Raw genomic sequence first — 18,937 nt, 5'->3', positions numbered from 1 at the left:
TTTAGCATAGTGGAAAGGAAGAAAACATTGCTGCATGAAAAACTAGCATTGATTGGATGCTAGTCAAGGAATAATTCCTCATTGGAGTAGCTCGCAGCTCGGGTCCACAGACACCATGTTTGGCATTTTGTTTGCCGCTTTATGGGAGACATACCCACAAACAAAAAGAATGGGAAATATTGGCTCTCCCCTTGGCACCTTATTGTTCTGTGGGAAGCCTCCTACCAAAACAAAAAGAAGAAGAAGAAGAAGAAGAAGAAGAAGCAAAATCCTGATGTAGCGCCTGGACCTAGCTGTCCCCTGAGAGGAATTATTCCCATATAGCATCCACATGAAGCCTAAGCAACAACGACCAAAATCACATTAAATGGGATGCTATTATGAAAATTAAGAATGATCAAATAGCAAACTTAATACTGCATGGAGACGATCATGTATGCATAAATACTTGAGTTTAAAAGGGGTAAATGCTCAATTTTCCAATTTCTAATGGCATACTCAAGATCGAGCACAACAGCAAACTGATTCACTCACCTCAAGATAAAGTTCTGCCATTTCATCAGTGACATGAATAGAATTATGACGCAGAAGCTTCGGAAAATTGGAGACCCTTTCCATGTAAGCCTCAAGTTCATTTGACTGATCCTTATTCTTCCTTCCACAAGGAAAATCCAACACACGAGCTCTTTCCAAAGAAGAAAAGTTGAGAGTCCCAGACAAGTGAACCTCAATAACCGCCTTTAGAAAAAGAAAAAGACTTTTTGGATGAAAATGAAGTTCAGATAGAATATGATGACTTTCCTTACTGAAATGGTCAATGACCAAAAAGACCGCACCCTCTCTGCAGCATGCAAACCCAGAAAGGATTAAAACTATTAGATGAAGAATAACATGTTCTAATAGAAATAAGAGGAGCGAATGTAATTTATATTTCTTAGGATCCAGCTATCAGAATTTGAAGGAAATAAGAAACAAGCTTTCAAGAGGATATCTGCAGCTTCACCTGCTTAAGACGACCAGGTCAGGAATTCGAGAAATAACTGCTGACTGAAAAGCAGAAAACTCATTCTCTCTCAACTGTAGCAACATGCTATTGATAAAAACAAAAGCATGGACGGGCTCATCCACATCTTTCACATAGCTATCCAAAGCAGCAAGATACTGGCCTCTGATTGTATGTATGAAGCCACAAACCTGTACATTGGCACATAGAGCATACACTTTTTATAATGGTAGTAGAACACTTCTCATACAACAACATAAAAATTAGGAGGGCATCAAAACCTAAAGAAGAAAGAATAAAGATGCAATTCCTGAGCAACCAATCACAGACTTGCAAATCCTTTGCCTCTAGTCCATGTGGCATTCATGCAAAAACCCAATGCCACTTGAAGTCAGCTCTCTCATGAGTGCCCTCTATGCACTGAAATTTGATTAGGAATTTAGGATGCTTGATATTAATATAGTACGACAAGAAAGACTGGACAAACATTTTGTACCACAAGCAGGATAAGAATACAGCTCTGAGATCATAAGTGTGGTAATCTCTCTTTTGAAATGCCATTAAGTGTTAATTTTGCATATCCTTTTATGTGCTTGTATGCAGGTGTTCACTTGGAGGAAGGCTGACTCGGGGTAGTGTAGATGGGCTGAATGCTGCAAGGGTTCAAGGCGAGTGTTTTACAAGCCTGTGACCCTCGTGATACTGGATAAATAAACAATTACCATGCAAATAAATAAAAACTAAATTTAAAATTTTAAAAAAAGAAAAGAAAAAAAAAAGAAAAAAAAGAAGAAGCAAACAGAGAATTTACCAGCAAGAACTTACTTGATAAAATTGGACCTTTTCGCAGAGATCTAACAGATACGAAGAATCCCAGTCTGTTTCAGGCACCACTTTCAATAGGGCAAGCACCTGTTTCTCTTTTCTCTGAGCAGTTTCAGTTTTTGGACTGGAAACAGTTGATGAGAGATCAATTTCTGATGTCAAGTACACCAGAATATGATTCAATACAGTTTTCGAAATAGTAGCACCTTTACATGCAACGAAGCAAGCAATGAACTCAAGCAGATGACCAATGTCTTTTTTTGAAGGCCATGCTTCTTGAGATCCATTATCATCCATGCCAGTGAATTTGTCAACTTCAGGGATCTCCATTTCAAGAATATGAATTAGGGTGTTTACTGTATTTTGCACCATCAAATTTTGATTTTCTGCATTACTTAAATCAGGTTCATTGTTTTCCTTTATATTTGCATCAACTGAATCATCCGCAGGGTGGCCTGATTTTAAAGGTTCCACATCAAGGAAAGCACATCTCAAAACATCAAGAGTTGCTTCTGTATCCAACCACAATAGATAACATATGTTCGGGCAGGCTCCAGCAGATGACTTGAACCTGGTTACAGCTTGCGAACCTTGAGCATTACTATTCTCCAGCAGAAACTGCAGCAGTTCAGTTCTAAGTAATGGCAAGCGAGAAGGATGAATAGAACCATGTCCTACAAAGTAGATGTCTCAAGGCTTCAGATCTGCTTTTAGTTAGGATTTTCAATTTCATGCCAAATATTTGAATAATCAGTTACATAAGTAAGACCATCTGGAAAGTATTACAAGGAAAAGCAGATAACTTTGGAGGAGAAGCAGTTTTTCCAACCATTTGACTATGATACTGCATAGCTGCAGACATGACAACCACTAATAAGCTTTTTTAATGGATCAACAACGAGCTTTTCTTGTTATCCTAAAGTGTAATAGACTTTGAAATTGAGGCAACACAGAATGGTAACAAAATGATTTTATCATGAAGGACCGTGAACTTCAAGATAACTAAATATAAATTGAATATATTCATTAGTATCAATGACATAGGTGAACTCTTTGTGAAGCATTCTAACAATAAATGGTCAAAGCTCATCATTGTCAGTACCTATGGCTGAGAATACAATCTCAACAGTTTCACCTATGTTGGATGTACCCCATAACCAGAATGAGATGGAAGATGACCCAGCCCGGGCATATTTCCCCAAGACAGGGCATGTGGGGATCCTGGAAACTGCAATTGGTGGGATACACTAAATGCTCCCATCCACAAAATCTTCCCCAGAATGAGCACGTGAGGATAATGGATCGGACCCGTTATCATCACATTCACATTCGAGGCAGAGAGACTCCCATCCATATTTGGCAGACATTCCAAAAGGCCCTGAGTTATGTCTGTTTTATGTCATTTGATGTAACCATACAGCGAGCAGCACCACCTCATTTATTTGTTGAAAGTGAAACGACTCCTATTTGCATACAAGGATTTAGTTCCACATGTTGATTTGGTCAAAATATAGCTGCATGTTGTTGAGTGTGAAATATTGTATATTTCCCGCTTATTATGCATTGGTTTTATAAGCATAGATGAGCTTAATTGATCTAATTACGTATGATTTCCTATGCGAGGTGATTTGGAGAGCAAAAATGAAAAGAATAATTAAATAAAAGATTTAATGCTCAAAGAATGACTAAATAAAGATTTGGAGATTTACAGACGATTAATGAAGATTTTAAGTGCCAAAGATCTAAAGAAACCAAGTGCAAAAGAGAGAAAAAAGACTAAAAAATCACAAAGTCTGATAACAGAAATAACAGACTGTTTGGTCTCACCGGTCCGACTGAATGTGCACGGAACAGTCCGGCAAGAAATTGTGATTTTCGGAGATAATTCAGTTTAACACTTAGGTGCAACTAAAGCCATGTTGGAGGCTCAGTGCAACCTGAAGGAGACAGAGACTTCAGATGAATATTGAAGAAATTCAGTTGCAACTAAGAGACTAATTTGGTGCGACCGAAGCGTACAATCGGTGTGACCGATGCGTAACATAAGTGCATAAATTTGAAGTTAGTTTTAAGTTGGTGCAGATTTTTCCTATTTAAACGGGTGATTCTAGCTTTTCTAAAGACAAATTAGGGTAGAAGAGACAGAGTAAGAAGTTGTGGAGCTTCTACAGAGTCCTCCAATCCTTCGGTTTTTATGTTTTTCTTTTGAGTTTTAGTTCAATCATGTATATAGTTGACTAATCTCTTAACTAGAGCTAAGAGGTGAAGCTTGTAGTTATTTTTAATGTCTCAGTTTACTTTGATTCATGTTATTAGTTTGAATATTGAACAATTCCTTGATATTTGGTTTGAATGAAGATTTTTTTTTTTGTTCACTTTGATCCTTTGTTAACTCCGGGCATATTTGATGCTTAGGAAAGTTAAGAGTAATTGCATACCTATTTTGCAATGGATTGATCTGTAAAATCCATTGATCTATCATAAACTAAGGGCACGATAGATGCTTTAAATTTCCTGCGATTAATACTTTGATGCTTTATGTGGGAACCAATTCAATTGAAGTTCAAATCTATTTTGATATATGAATGATGATTTAACTGCCCTATTATCCGGCTAGATAGGATAAGACTTTGATTCCAGCTGAATTATATGATTGAATCAAGTGTATTAAATATTAAGAAAGACTATAAGTGGATCATTGGCACTCTAGTACTTTATCTCTATTAAATTGCTTCTCAACTACATCATTACTCTTTAATTAGATTTTAGAAGTAGTTTCAGTTCTAGTTCTAATTCTAAAGTGTTCCAAAAATCGCACAATCATAAGTCCTTGTGGGTACGACCTTGGTCTCACCAAGTTATTACTACATCGCAGCCCTGCATTTGGGGTTTGTCTCGATCACATGTGCACAGATGATAACAAATGTTATGCACAAGTTCAAAAACAAAGAATGCTCCACTAATGTAAGAGCAACCCAACAAAAACATAATATGAACAAAATGGATATAAATTGTTTCAAAATATTTTATATCTTTTTTCTTACCCAAATGTGTGAATGAAAGAACACACATCCAAGCCAGGAAAGAACCACAACTATCAGAAAAACAATAAAGAGTACACCACTTGATACCAAAAGAAAAAGAAGAAGAAGAAATGGTAAAAAAGGATCCAGTTGGAGCATATGATGTCAATATATTCTATATAGCATCAAGAAGCCAAGAAGATGAAATTTGCGAATGGTACAAAAGTAGGCAATAGAAAAAAGGATTCCTACATTCAACACTGACTTCAAGTATCTAACAAAGTCAAGCACAGTGGAAACAACAACTCCCCCACATTTCATATTGCAGGCTACTCAAAAGTTAATGTCCATATTGCAGATTACATGTCAACCTGGCATGAAGTTCTGAATTCATAACCTAAATTTCGTACCTGGAGGAAACGCAAGCCCTAGAAAGCAATACTTCAGATAAACAAGCATCCTGTATCTGTTCCAAAAAACAGCTCAAAAAATAATCAGAAGGGTACAGTTAGAGAAAAGCATAAAACAATCTGCATCAACAGAACATATTTCTGATATGTGAAAAAAAGGATAATTATAAACGGCTCATCTCTATTTCATCGGAATTGTAAACACCTCCCATCTGTTTCATGACAATTGTAAACACCTCCCTGCTGTCTTGGATTACTGCAAGCGCCTCCCCTCTGTTACAGAGGTTAGAGGAAACTGCCAAATGATAACAATACCCACACAGTGAGTTTGTTTTTGCCTGTGTGGGGCCCACCGTCATGTATGAATGGTATCCAACCCATCCAGCAGAGTCTCTCCACCATAAGTATTGGATGCCCAAAAAGCCAGGCTGATCCTCCCATCATGTGGGCCCCACCATAGAAAGCAATGGACAACCACCCAAAAACGGTGGTGAGCCACCTGATGATTGGATCACCTGATTTTTAGGTGCCCCATTTTAATAGTGGAGTGATCATGCTGAATGGGGTGGATGACATACACATTACGGTGGTCCTAGATATCTACAGCTAGTTGCCAAAGAGATAGGGGTAAAACAGTTATTTGCTCAAAGATAACAGTGCTAATAGACTGTAGGTGAATCTGCAACGAATATGTAAAACAGGACTTGTCCATAAAAAGTGAAGACAGAGGAGGGGAGGTGTTTACAATTGCCATTAAAACAGAGGGAAAGTGTTTACAATTACCCCAACAATAAACAACCAGATGAATACATAAGGTTAATATGAGGCCATCAGCAGCACACTCCTTTACTTTGTCCAATACACCAGTGCAAGTAACCATGAAATGGAGCATCAGAAGGCTAGATATTTATCAATTACATATGTTCTAGCACTTCATTCAACTGAAAGCAATAATTCTCCTTGCCTGAATTTCTTGGGCAATCCAGTAACATTTTTTGAATTCAACAATCTTATAAATGCCACATGTTCTAGCTCTTCATTCAATAAAAGTCCAGGAGTTCTCATCACCCTAGAAAATTTGTTGGGCAATCAATCCCATCAACTCTTTTGAATTTAATGAAGATATGCATCAAGTATAGGATAGGAAAAGAAAATTATCACAGCAGGACTGATGGACCAAAAATCAGCCCAAAAAAGAATAAATGGTGAGCAGTTCAGGATACAATGGTAAAAGGAGATAAAATAGAAGTTGGAGCGACATACCCAATAGCAGTGGCATTCGTCCTTTGGTTATTCTGTACCACCATCAAAAGCTCCTCCAAAGGTGCTTTGAAATCATCCAAACCTCTATTAAAAAGATATATCAGGGCGCCGTACAATCCGTGCTCTTGGCATAGCCTGACCACCTACATGAATTAGAGCAATGAACTGTTTTACATGTGAGAGAGAGAGAGAGAGAGAGAGCAGGCTCAGGTAATGAAATGTAAGTCAACTTCCAATTCCTAGTGCATAATTAAGATTAATCAGCTCTAGTAAATCCTGATCGACTGAGTTGACCTGATTGAAATCCAAGGAAGAAATGTCCATGTGAAGAACACACTGTTCAACTCGCTGCAACCATCCCTTGCTACTATAATGCTCTACCAGTGCTTGCATAATCTAGAAGTTCATGAAAACTAGCACATTAGCTAATAATTCCATTCCCAAATAAACTGTTGAGATGGTGATGAACATTGAGTGATAGGAAATACCTCAGGAGGTAGACATCCAAGCATGTCCTTTAAAATATATGGCTCCAAAAGCTCCAAGAATGTGCCTGGTAATATCATATGAAAAGAAACGAGTAATCTAAGAAGATCGTGCAATCCTCACTATTCATGCATTTGCCAACAAAGGGCAAAAAAGGCTTACAGCAGGAAGCATTCCAAGCTTCCAATTAATGATTATGAAACTCAATAGCAGCCATTAGAGAATAAAGTACATACTTGAAACAAACATACAAGGAAATTTTGGGACCAAGTGTGCCCACAAAAAACTAAAAGAATTATGGACCAAGTCTCTAACCGTTGAGATGATATCAGGTTTACAAGAACAAAAGATACACAATGTATAAATGCACAAGCACAGGCAAGAGCTGTTATCAGAAACATCAGCTCAACAAATTTGATTCATCACACTTGCATGAATATTGGAGATTCTGGAGCACTGTGTTTAGCTGTAATACCGTGTGAACAAACTGAGGACTTCTAAAGCAAACAGTACAAAGAAATTGGGAGGGTAGAGCATGTGCAGGCTGTTGCACCAAAAATGGCTCATTAATGCAGTGGAAAAGAATGAAAACGCATGATAATCATATATGTAATGACTGAACAATCAAAAACTAATAATATATGTTACAACAACTATTAAACTCATATCCATAGTATTGTTTATAGAATAATCATGCACAAAAAAAAAAAAACGGAATTAGGGGCATCCTTTATTGCCATAATCCCTAAGGTGTCAGGTGCTGAGAATTTAACAGTTTTCTGCCCCATTAGTTTGACTGGCAGTCTGTACAAGATCCTTGCTAAAGTCCTAGCTTCAAGATTCTGGATGGTTCTTTCAGGGGTCATCTCCAAAAACCAAGGTGCTTTTGTCCAAGGTCGCCAGATTTTGGATGGTGCATCACTAGCTCACGAATGTATTGATTCAACACTCAAGGAGAGGCTAAAGGTCTAGCTTGCATGTTGGAAATTGAAAAGGCTTATTGATTAGAAGATTTTGGACTACATGCTTGATCAATTTGGGTGCGCTAGCAAATGGAGGGGATGGATTAAGGAGTGTATTAGTTCAGCTACATTCTCAGTGTTGACCAATGGGTCTCCAAAAAGTTATTTTAAGAGTTCAAGGGGTTTGAGGCAAGTGGATCCACTCTCCTCATTTATTTGTGGTAGTAGTAGATGCTCTATGCAGAATGTTGGAAAGTGGGCAAGCAATTGGGTTATACCATGGGTTCAATGTTTTTAGGTTGAGTCAGCTAATCTCTCATCTTCAATATGCAGATGAAATGATTCTCTTTTGCGAGCCAATGTGCTATATCGGGGTTAAAAGTTAATGTTACAAAAAGCATCATGTTGGGGGTGGGCATGGTTGAAGAGAAGGGCAATCAATTGGCTGGGATTTTTGGGTGCAGGGCAGACTCATTCTCCTCCACCTATCTTGGTTTACCCTTTTTGTGTGAGAAAGCCGGCTAGGCATTTGTGAGGCATAGCAGTGGAAAGGTTTGATCAGAAGCTTGCCAACTTGCTAAGTGGAAAAGTCAGCATCTCTCTTTAGGTGGCTGAATCACTCTCATAAAAGCTGCCCTCTCCAATCTTCCAGTTTATTTTGTCTCTATTTAAATCCCGAAGGTGGTGTTGGATAGGTTGGAGGTTAAGGCGGGATTTTTTGTGGCAGGGTGGGGAGGAGAAGAAAAAGTTTTACCTTCTATCTTAGGCTAAGGTGTGCAAGCCATTCAATAGGGGAGGTGATGCAGGACAATTAACCACTTACTCTAAAAGCTCGAACTGATAGAGCATGGCGAATTAATCCCTTTATCTTATAGTTCAAGCCCACATCCCATGGGTTAGGACATCGCGTGGGCCCCACTTCATGTGGGTACCGCCTCACACGGGACGCCCACCCCGAGTGTGCCCCTACATCCCATAGGCTACCCCACTCGAGCCCAGTGCGAAAATGTCTCTACATTAAGGAGGTATGGGCATTAAGGATCTAGAGCAAATGAATTTGCCTCTTAGGGAAGTGGTTGTAGAGATTTATTGAGGATGCGCTTTGGAAGGAATCTATTGCTTCATAATATGGTAGTAATGAGGGCAGGTGGGATACCAAAATTTCTTCTCTTTACAAAACGTCGAATCTTGGGAAAGGGGTAATGTCTGTGATAGAAAAGTTTGCTAAGGGGGTTGGATTTTCTATTGGGAATGGGGAAAAAAACAGGTTTCGGGAGGACATGTGGCTAAGTGAATCTCCTCTAAAAGTTTTGTTTGCAAGTGTTAACGGTTGGGTTTGGGCCCATGGCCCTCTTGATTTTGGTTATGGGCCATGGTCCACAAATTTCTTAGTGTTTTTAGTCTTGGGGGAAAAAATAGGTTTCTGGAGGACATGTGGCTAAGTGAATCTCCTCTAAAAGTTTTGTTTGCAAGTGGTAACGGTTGGGTATGGGCCCATGGCCCTCTTGATTTTGGTTATGGACCATGGTCCACAAGTTTCTTAGTGTTTTTAGTCTTGGGACATGCTGGACAGAAAGTTTATTGTACAAGGGTATTTTTGTCATATTTCCTTTTTATTAATTTAATAAAAGAGGAAAGGGGGTGGGGACGTGAAACCCAAAACCCATTCCTTTATTCCTTCACCTTTTTTTCTCTCCTCTTCTTTTCCTTCTTCTCTTTTTCAATATCTATACCAACCTACATGGTATCAGAGCCCGATTAGGAGTGGTTCGAGACCCACAATCTTTTCCAATCCATCCCCAAGTTGTTGGATTTAACTTTGAGGATCCTTTAAAAACGCAGGGGACTGATCGACAAGGGAAAGCAAATTGCTTTTTTTTCTGTACAGAAAACATGTTTTCTGCATCTTTCTTCAAATATAAGAAAAACATCCTAAAAAATGAGGTCAGACACCTGGACAAATACTGAAGGCTTGCTGATTTTTCATGAGGTGATGTTTAAAGTTGTTTTTTTTTAATGTCAGTTTCATTGTGTACATACAGGTTTTTATTGAATATTCCTACCGAAAAGTCGTATGCGATGTGGGAACCGTTTTGACATGAATTAGAGTTATTTTGGGCCAAAAAATTTTATGTTATGTGCTTTTGGACATATAGTTGTGTGGACCTGGCATTTAAAATTAGGGTTCTTCACTGGTCTTGAAGTAAGTTTATTGTGGAATCTATATGAAGCCCGAAAGTTTAGTTGGTGGTTCCTCGTCTCCTAAGGAAATGCACGGTCCCTCCTTCAATGCCTCAATAACCTTTGTCAAGTTGAACGGGAAGAATTATCTTTTATGGGCCAAGTCTGTCGAGGTTTTTCTCTTAACCCGAGAAAAGGATCAATATCTTACAGATCCTAAACCAAAGGAATCTGACCCTAAATATAGACAATGGATGCGTGAGGATGCCCAGATTCGATCTTGGTTATGAAATAGCATGAAGTCTGAAGTGAGCTCTAATTTGGTGTTCTTAAACACAGCAAAACAAAATATTTCTCGTGTGCATCAATTACGTGAGGAGATCCTCTTTTCAAAAGGGAGACAAACCCCTTGGCAAATACTTCGCAAAATTGACTGGAATGTGGGAAGAGCTTTCCACATATCATCCTATTATGTTTGACACAACCCTTATGAAGAAGTAGAGGATATGAAAGTAGTGAAACTTCTATCTGCACTGCCAAAAGAATACCAATCGGCAAAGGATCAGATTTTGGGAAGAGCTTTATTCCTTCAGTGGCAGAGGTTTATGCAAGGCTTCGGAGAGTCTCCTTGGCAAGCGAATTTGATAATGTTAATATTAACGCATATGAATATGATAAAACTACATTAGCCCCTTCTTCCGATTATTTTAATTCACGTGGAGGCCATGGTGGATGTATTAGGCGTAATGCTTTCCGTGGTGGAACAGGTGGTAGATTCCTGGGAGAGGTAGACATGATGGTCGAGAAGACCATACGTGTACTCATTGTGGCCTGGCAAATCATATTGTGGACTTTTGCTGGGGTTTTCATGGAAAACCCCCAAGGGCTGATCGAGCCCTTATGGTAGAGGATGTTATTTCCGATGGTAAATCCATTACTATTGTTTCGTCTGATCATAGTGGTGAGCAAATCAGTGTTTCATTACCACAAGAGGAATGTGTGTTTTCTATCTTCTAATGGCTACATCCAACAACAATGCTACCTCCACCTCTACAACTACTTTGGCTCAATCAGGTAAAGCATGCCTTTTGTCATCTTCTGCCTCCACTTGGATTATTGACTTTGGGGCATCGGACTATATTTTTGGTAATCATAGTCTCTTTTCTTATTTTGATTGTGTTTCGTCAAATACATCGGCTACTTTAGCTAATGGTACATTGTCTAATGTTGTTGGAGTTAGTACTGCTCGGCCTAATGCATCAGTCTCTATGTCATCAGTTCTATATGCACCCAAGTTTTTGTTTCGCCTTTTATCTATAAGCAAACTAACAAGGTCCTTCAATTGTTCTGTGTCCTTCTTTCCTACTTATTGTGTGTTTTAGGACCTTAAGATGGGTAGGACGATTGATGGAGGTCGTGAGAGGAATCATATTACTTGGAGAGAGAACCAGTAGTTGTAGCAGTGCTTCCTTCATATTCGGCAATTCAGTGGCATCGTCATTTAGGACATCCATCTCTCCAGAATCTACAGAATCTCATCCCATCTCTTCCCAAGATGTCAAAGTTGGAGCGTGAAGCATGCAAGTTGAGTAAACATCATGAGGCAAGACATGAAATACAGATATGATGTGCAAGATTTCAGGCTTAAGATCATGTTAGTTTAGAAACAATTACACAAATTCTATATCCCACACAAAAATCCAAACATTCAATTAAGGGGAATCTATGTGGTGGGTCCAGGCCTACACATGTTAGGGCTGGATCAATAAAAATTATGAACCAAACAATATTCAAAGGGAAATAGAAATCATCTACACATGCATGACAATCAATCCCTAATCCAAGGAATTCACCAATTTCAAATCAAGGAACCCTAGGGTGAGAGAAGGGCTAGAAATTGGGGGATTTAGAACAATTTAGGGTTAGGGTTAGGGAAATCAGATGATAGAGGAGTGAAAGAGAGGAGAAAAGAACCTTGAACCAACTCGCGTGTGTGGACAGCAAGGGGGGGCCTGATGCACGTGCACTGATGGCTGACCACACATGCGTGGGGCCCATGAACCCAAAAAGGCCTCTCTTGGGTCTGGTCGGCCAGACCTGGGCTTCAAAACCCCAAAATCTCACGTCGATCCGACAAACGGCCTGGGCGTGGTGCTCCGCCGAAGTTTCAGCCCTCCTGCAGGGCCAGATTCTGGAAACTGGCTATAGGGAGAAGATCTACTGCAAAAATTGATGAATTTGAAGTAAGGATGGTTGTAGAAGGTGAGAGATATGGATTAAAGAGAGTAAGGGCAGATGGGGATAGATGTGGCTTCGCACCACGGCGTTAGCCCTTTGAAAAGGGAAGGTTCGCACCCACTTGAATTTTTCCACAACTCAGAAACTCAGAGAGTAGAAAAAAACTTGCAGGAATTTTTATTAAACTTCAATGAATCAAAAGAATTGCAAGGGGTGCCTATTTATAGGAAAACCCTATACCCCAAAACTCGCGCCATGTGCGCAACCTATTACTTGGCGATGAAGTAAATTAAAATAAAAACCAATCAAAGAAATCTAAAGTGTTCATGATGTTTTAAATAACATAAATAAGCAAAACATAAAATATGAACTTAATCCGACTAGCGGGCCCCGATCATGAGATCCCATGATGGGCTTTATTTGACTATCGGGCCCACTTCAATGAACCAAACTCCGTCTTCTAACTAGGAGGCCCTCCCTGGACGTCGTCATCGATTCAGATCGATGGTGGGGCCCTCCTTCTGGCGTAAGTGCATAGGGGGGGAGTGCGTGCACATGATGTCCCCATCAATTCTCCCCAGATGTGAAGATTTCGCCACCGGCGAAATAAAACTCCTAAACCACTCAAGGATGTCAGGATCAAGTCTCTGAAGCTCCTCCTCAGTGAGCCACGTGCTGTCTGAAGCTGGGGCGTGACTTCCATTTAACCAGGTACTTCTAAAACCCGTCGTCTGACGTTGAAACTATTTGATGGTCCAAGATATCCTCTATTTCCTCTCTGAGTGTGTGAAGGTTAGGTATGGGAGGTAGAGGCTGGGAAAATGAATCGGAACGAGTAGGTATGGAACGTAGAGGCTGGGAAAATGGGTCAGAAATGATAGGTATGGGAGGTAGAGGCTGAGAAAATGGGCCAGGACGAGTAGGTATGAAACGTAAAGGCTAGGAAAATGAGTCTGAAAGGGTAGGTATGGGAGGTAGAGGCTAGGAAAATGAGTCGGGAAGGGTAGGTATGGGAGGTAGAGGCTGGGAAGATGGGTCTAGAGGGGGCTATAGATCAAGGGAAAGGTCTGGGGAATAAGGATGGTTAGGCGAAAGGCTGGACAATGCATTAGTAGCCCCTTGAAATACAACTAGATCCTCCACATTAAATGTGGAACTAATTCCCATGGAGGGTGGAAGATTTGCCACATACGCATTGAGACCGTTTCATTTTATAATTTTGAAAGGTCCAGCGCTACGCACATGTAACTTACGAACGGCCCCCGCAGGATACCGCTCGGGCCTGATGCGGACCATCACAGTCCCTTACATTGAATTCCTTGAAACATTTATGCTGATTTACAGAAAATTTATAATGTTCATTACTAATAGTGATCTTTTGCCTAATTTCTTAATGTCATCAATGAATGGGATGCACAAAAGACTCTGCAGGCTCTAACGGCCTATGGGACAGTGACATAGGGACAGGATCAATAAGTTTCTCAGGTTTATAACTAATAACGACTTCATAAGGACTGAGAGCTATGGACCTATCGACAGAACTATTAGATGCAAACTCGTCTGTAGGCATTACGATGTCCAATGTTCTGGCGTGCTTTATATCCCTCCTAGGGGGAGACTCATCTGGTAGATCATTAGGACAAACATCACAAAACTCATCCACTACCGGAATGACCTCAGTGGGTAACTCTACACTGGCCTCTGGTGCACTCTCTCCAGCCACAAGGCTACACATGTTGTACTCCTCAAAATAATGGTCTTGATGTCCCTCGTGGGGTGGGTGCACGGGTGCACGCCTATAACTGATTCCTTAGCTAACTCCATTCATTGGTCTATCCTTCTGGCCACCTACCTGAGATTGAACATCTACCCCAATGGGGGGGGGTTTGTCCCAGCGGAGACCTTTAGTTAGGTAATGCGCATATCAAATTGATCAAAGCGTTGGTCTATATGTTGTTCAAAGCGCTTACCCGCAGACTCGATCTGCTGGGATAGTTTGTTTGGTGACTCTAGCAGTTGCTCCATGTTTAGAGTAGGGTGCAAACGAAAACCATGACTTGTACGTGTGGGCATACACTTGCTAACTCCACCTAAGGACTTTCTATGACGACTATATGCAACTAGATAGGACTAAATGATGCTATGAGACTCTATATGAGGGAAACTATGAAGTGTTACTAAAATCCAGCATCATAGTTGGCAAAATACGGGAATAATAGAAAGTTACAGCAATGTGAATTGCTAACTCCCTGCTACCAGAAATTTCAGCAACTAATATCAGGGACCATGGGCTTCTAAACAGCTAGATGTGATGAAACTGGATGCATGAAGGACTTAAACAAATTAATCCTGAACATATAATGTATTCCCCTATAAGAACCCTAAGCTCTGATACCAAATTTGATGCAGGACATGAAATTCAGATATGATGTGCAAGATTTCAGGCTTATGATCACGTTAGTTTAGAAACAATTACACAAAGTCCATATCCCACACAAAAGTCCAAACATTCAATTAAGGGGAATCTATGTGGGTCCAGGCCTACACATGTTAGGGCTGGATCAATAAAAATTATGAACCAAACAATACTCAAAGGAAAATAGAAATCATCCACACATGCATGACAATCAATCCCTAATCCAAGGAATTCACCAATTTCATATCGAGGAACCCTAGGGTGAGAGGAGGGGTAGAAATTGGGGGATTTAGAACAATCTAGGGTTAGGGTTAGGGAAATCAGATGAGAGAGGAATGAAAGAGAGGAGAAGAACCTGGAACCAATTCGTGTGCGTGGATAGTAAGGGGGGCCTGACGCACGTGCACTGATGGCTGGCCGCACGTGTGTGGGGCCCACGAACCCAAAAAGGGCTCTCTTGGGTCTGGTCAGTCAGACCTGGGCTTCAGAATCCCAAAATCTCACATCGATCCGACGAACGGCCTGGGCGTGGTGCTCCGCCGAAGTTCCAGCCCTCCTGCAAGGTCAGATTCTAGAAATTAGCTGTAGAAAGAAGATCTGCTGCAAAAACTGATGAATTTGAAGCAAAGATGGTTGTAGAAGGTGAGAGATATGGATTGAAGAGGGTAGGAGCAGATGGGGATAGATGTGGCTTCGCACCACGGTAGTTAGCCCTTCGAAAAGGGAGGGCTTCGCACCCACTTGAATTTTTCCACAACTCAGAAACTCGGAGAGTAGAAAAAAACTTGCGGGAATTTTTATTAAACTTCAATGAATCAAAAGAACTACAGGGGGTGCTTATTTATAGAAAAACCCTATACCCTAAAACTCGCGCCATGTGCACAACCTATTACTTGGCGATGAAGTAAATCAAAATAAAAACTAATCAAAAAAATTTAAAGTGTTCATGATGTTTTAAATAAAATAAATAAGCAAAACCTAAAATATGAACTTAATCCGACTAGCGGGCCCCGATCATGAGATCCTATGGTGGGCTTTATTTGACTATCAGGGGCCACTTCAATGAACCAAACTCCGTCTTCTAACTAGGAGGCCCTCCCTGGACGTCGTCATCGATCCAGATCGACGGTGGGGCCCTCCTTCTGGCGTATGTGCATAAGGGGCGGCGTGCATGCGCGTGTGCGCGTGATGTCCCCATCACATCATAGAGTTCATTTTATGTCGAGAATTGATTCAAGAAGTGATGTTCCATTTAAATTAGTTCATAGTGTCGGGGACTGGCTCATGTCCCAAGTTTGTTAGGTTTTAGATACTTTGTTCTCTTTATTAATGGTTACTCTGGGATGATGTTGTTATATCTAATAAAGCATAGGTCGGAAGTCCATCATGTGTTTCAAAATTTTTATAATGAAATAAAGAATCAATTTAGTGCAAAACTGTGCATGTTTAGCTCAGATAATGCCTGGAATTTGTTTCTAAGGATTTTCAAACATATTTTCAAAGTGTAAGTGCTTATACTAAAGCACAATTAAGATTGTTAAAATTCGTAGTCTTGAAAGGAGCACAAGCACTCATGAAGATACACTTCGACAACTCATGAAGACCTCATAAAGACTCGATCAACATCTCAAGGAAGACTCAACATCTCAAGCCTTTAAAGCTTTTCTTCGTTCAAAGATCAGAACACTTTGTATGTGTCAACCATCAGGTGGTATTACCTTAGATTGACCCTAGATTAGGTGTATTTCACATAATATCACTATAACATATTATTCTAAGTAAAATACACTAGCGTTAAGCCAGCTCGACCTCAAGTTCGGCAAGCCTAACTACCTTTGACCAACCCAACATTATTCGGGCAAGTATACAGCAAGACAGAAATTTTCCAGAGTAAGTTCGGCGAGCCCAACCTTGGGTTCGGCCAGCCAAATTGGTGGTTCAGCTATCCGAATTTTGGCTTGGGCCAGCCGAAGTTTTGAAAGATTTCATCCCGCAAAATTCGAAGATCTGTTGGAACGCAATTGTTGGAATTTGGCAGGCCGAATTTCCAATGCCTTTGGCTATAAATAGAGGCTTTCTCTCACTCTTTCAAAAAATGAAAAAATACAAATCTATCTTCTCAAGAAAAGAGTAAAAGTCAAAGCCTCCTTAAGCTATTTGAGCAGTAATCTTATATTTGATTTAGCTAATTCTATTCTCTTTCATAAGTTTGTTTAAACTATTTTAATAGAGTAATCCATACTCTACTTGAGATTTAGAGAATCGAATTTACAGCATTAAGGTATTGTCCATTTCATTGAAAATAATATTAGATCCCTACATTCTTTTTGGGTTGAACACATATACGGCTTCATCTATATCCCAAGAAAGAAGATCGCTGCATTCAAAGCTACAGTTACGTCTTCGACCCGCCAAGTGAAGATGAGTACTGTTTTACTTTCATTTCTATTTGGGTTTTTCTGACATGGCCCAGAAAGCTCAGAAGGGTTGTTTTGTGGTGAGCCCGTGAAAATCACAAAGTGCGTTTTGTTGTGGTGACTCTGTGAAAATCACAGATTGGATTTTGTTGTGGTGAGCACGGGAAAATCACACAGACTATATAAGTTTGTTAAGGTAAACTTGTAAAAACCTTGAATAACGAAAGCCAAAATTACGAGAGTAGTAATTTTGAGAGGAGTAGGTGTGGAGTTAAGCACCGAACTACTATAACTCCTTGCACATTGTGGTGATTGATTTATTCTTTATATATTTTCTTTGTGATTGATTGTCTCTTGCTAAGTTTGATATTTTAATCTCAAAGACGTCATGAAATAAAGTTGTCCTACCTAAATCTTTTAGGCGAAAGTTGTCCTACGAACTATTTAATATGAAGAATTCAATACTCTAAGCAATTGAGTATATTTATTTTATTATTCTGCATTATATCGAAATATTTTGTATTGTCATATTCACCCCCCTCTAAGACATCTATAGCTCATCCTTTCACAAAGTCATGGCATTATCCACCAGACCTCTTGTGCTTATACACCCCAACAAAATGGGGCGGCTGAACACAAGAATAGACATCTGGTGGAAGTGACTCGATCCTTTGATGCAAGACAATTAATCATTTGCTCTAAAAGCTCGAACTGATAGAGCATGGTGAATTAATCCCTTTATCTCATATCCCAGGCCCTAAATCCATAGGTTAGGTCCTCGGCCGAACCCTCCTCGTGGGCCCCAAATCCATGGGTTCCGCCTCACACGGGCCCCAAATCCATGGGTTATGCAGGCCACCCATCCCGAGTGTGCCCATACATCCCACAGGCCACCCCACTCGAGCTCAATGTGAAAATGCCCCCGCATTAATTGCCCGCGGTGAGTTTCGAGTGAGTTTCGAACATGAGACCTCTCGCTTTAATACCAATTTGATGCAGGATAATCAACCACTTGCTCTAAAAGATCAAACTGATAGAGCATGGTGAATTAATCCATTTATCTCATATCACAGACCCCAAATCCATGGGTTAGGTCCTCGGCCGAACCCTCCTCGTGGGCCCCAAATCCATGGGTTCCACCTCACACGAGCCAGTTGCCTCACACGGCCCCCAAATCCATGGGTTTTGTGAGCCACCTACCCCGAGTGTGCCCTTGCATCCCACAGACCACCCCACTCGAGCCAGGTGTGAAAATGCCCCCGCATTATCCTTGTTACTAAGAATAAATGTTTCACAAATTTTCTGGGGTGATGCAGTTCTTATTGCATGTCATTTGATCAATAGGATGTATTCATCAGTTTTAAATGGCAAAACACCTTTCTCTATGTTGTTTCCTGATCAATCAACTTTTCCTATTCCTCCCAAAGTGTTTGGTTGTACTTGCTTTGCTCATATATTTGTGTCAAGTTAAGGTAAACTCTTGCCTCGTTCAACTTAGTGTAGTTTTCTAAGATATTCACATACTCAAAAGGGTTATCGGGGCTATTCCCCAACTCTTAAGAAGCATTTTGTGACTGCTGATGTAACCTTCCTTGAAAATGTTCTGTTCTACATTAAAGATAATCACATGGTCAACACCATATCAATGGAAGCTCCCTTGCCAGAGGTATTTACTTCAGAATTTGATGTAGAGATACCTTCGTCACCTCAAAA

The 18,937-nt window shown here is 40.2% G+C and overlaps 1 protein-coding gene across 3 annotated transcripts in view; it reads right to left on the bottom strand.

Annotated features, from left to right (window-relative positions):
- Positions 1-18,937, bottom strand: part of LOC131248648 (uncharacterized) — a 69,033-nt gene that overhangs the window by 37,068 nt on the left and 13,028 nt on the right. For all 3 annotated transcript variants that reach the window (XM_058249023.1, XM_058249024.1, XM_058249022.1), the window contains exons 7-13: positions 7,013-7,077; positions 6,819-6,920; positions 6,525-6,667; positions 5,262-5,317; positions 1,829-2,502; positions 1,004-1,194; positions 535-841 (exon numbers count right to left, since the gene is read on the bottom strand). In XM_058249023.1, coding sequence (XP_058105006.1) covers positions 535-841; positions 1,004-1,194; positions 1,829-2,502; positions 5,262-5,317; positions 6,525-6,667; positions 6,819-6,920; positions 7,013-7,077 — 1,538 coding nt within the window. The remainder of the gene's footprint in view (positions 1-534; positions 842-1,003; positions 1,195-1,828; positions 2,503-5,261; positions 5,318-6,524; positions 6,668-6,818; positions 6,921-7,012; positions 7,078-18,937) is intronic.

This window comes from Magnolia sinica, chromosome 6, assembly GCF_029962835.1.
Source record: "Magnolia sinica isolate HGM2019 chromosome 6, MsV1, whole genome shotgun sequence".
NCBI classification, from domain to species: Eukaryota; Viridiplantae; Streptophyta; class Magnoliopsida; order Magnoliales; family Magnoliaceae; genus Magnolia; species Magnolia sinica.
This window is presented reverse-complemented; position numbering and strand designations above follow the sequence as displayed.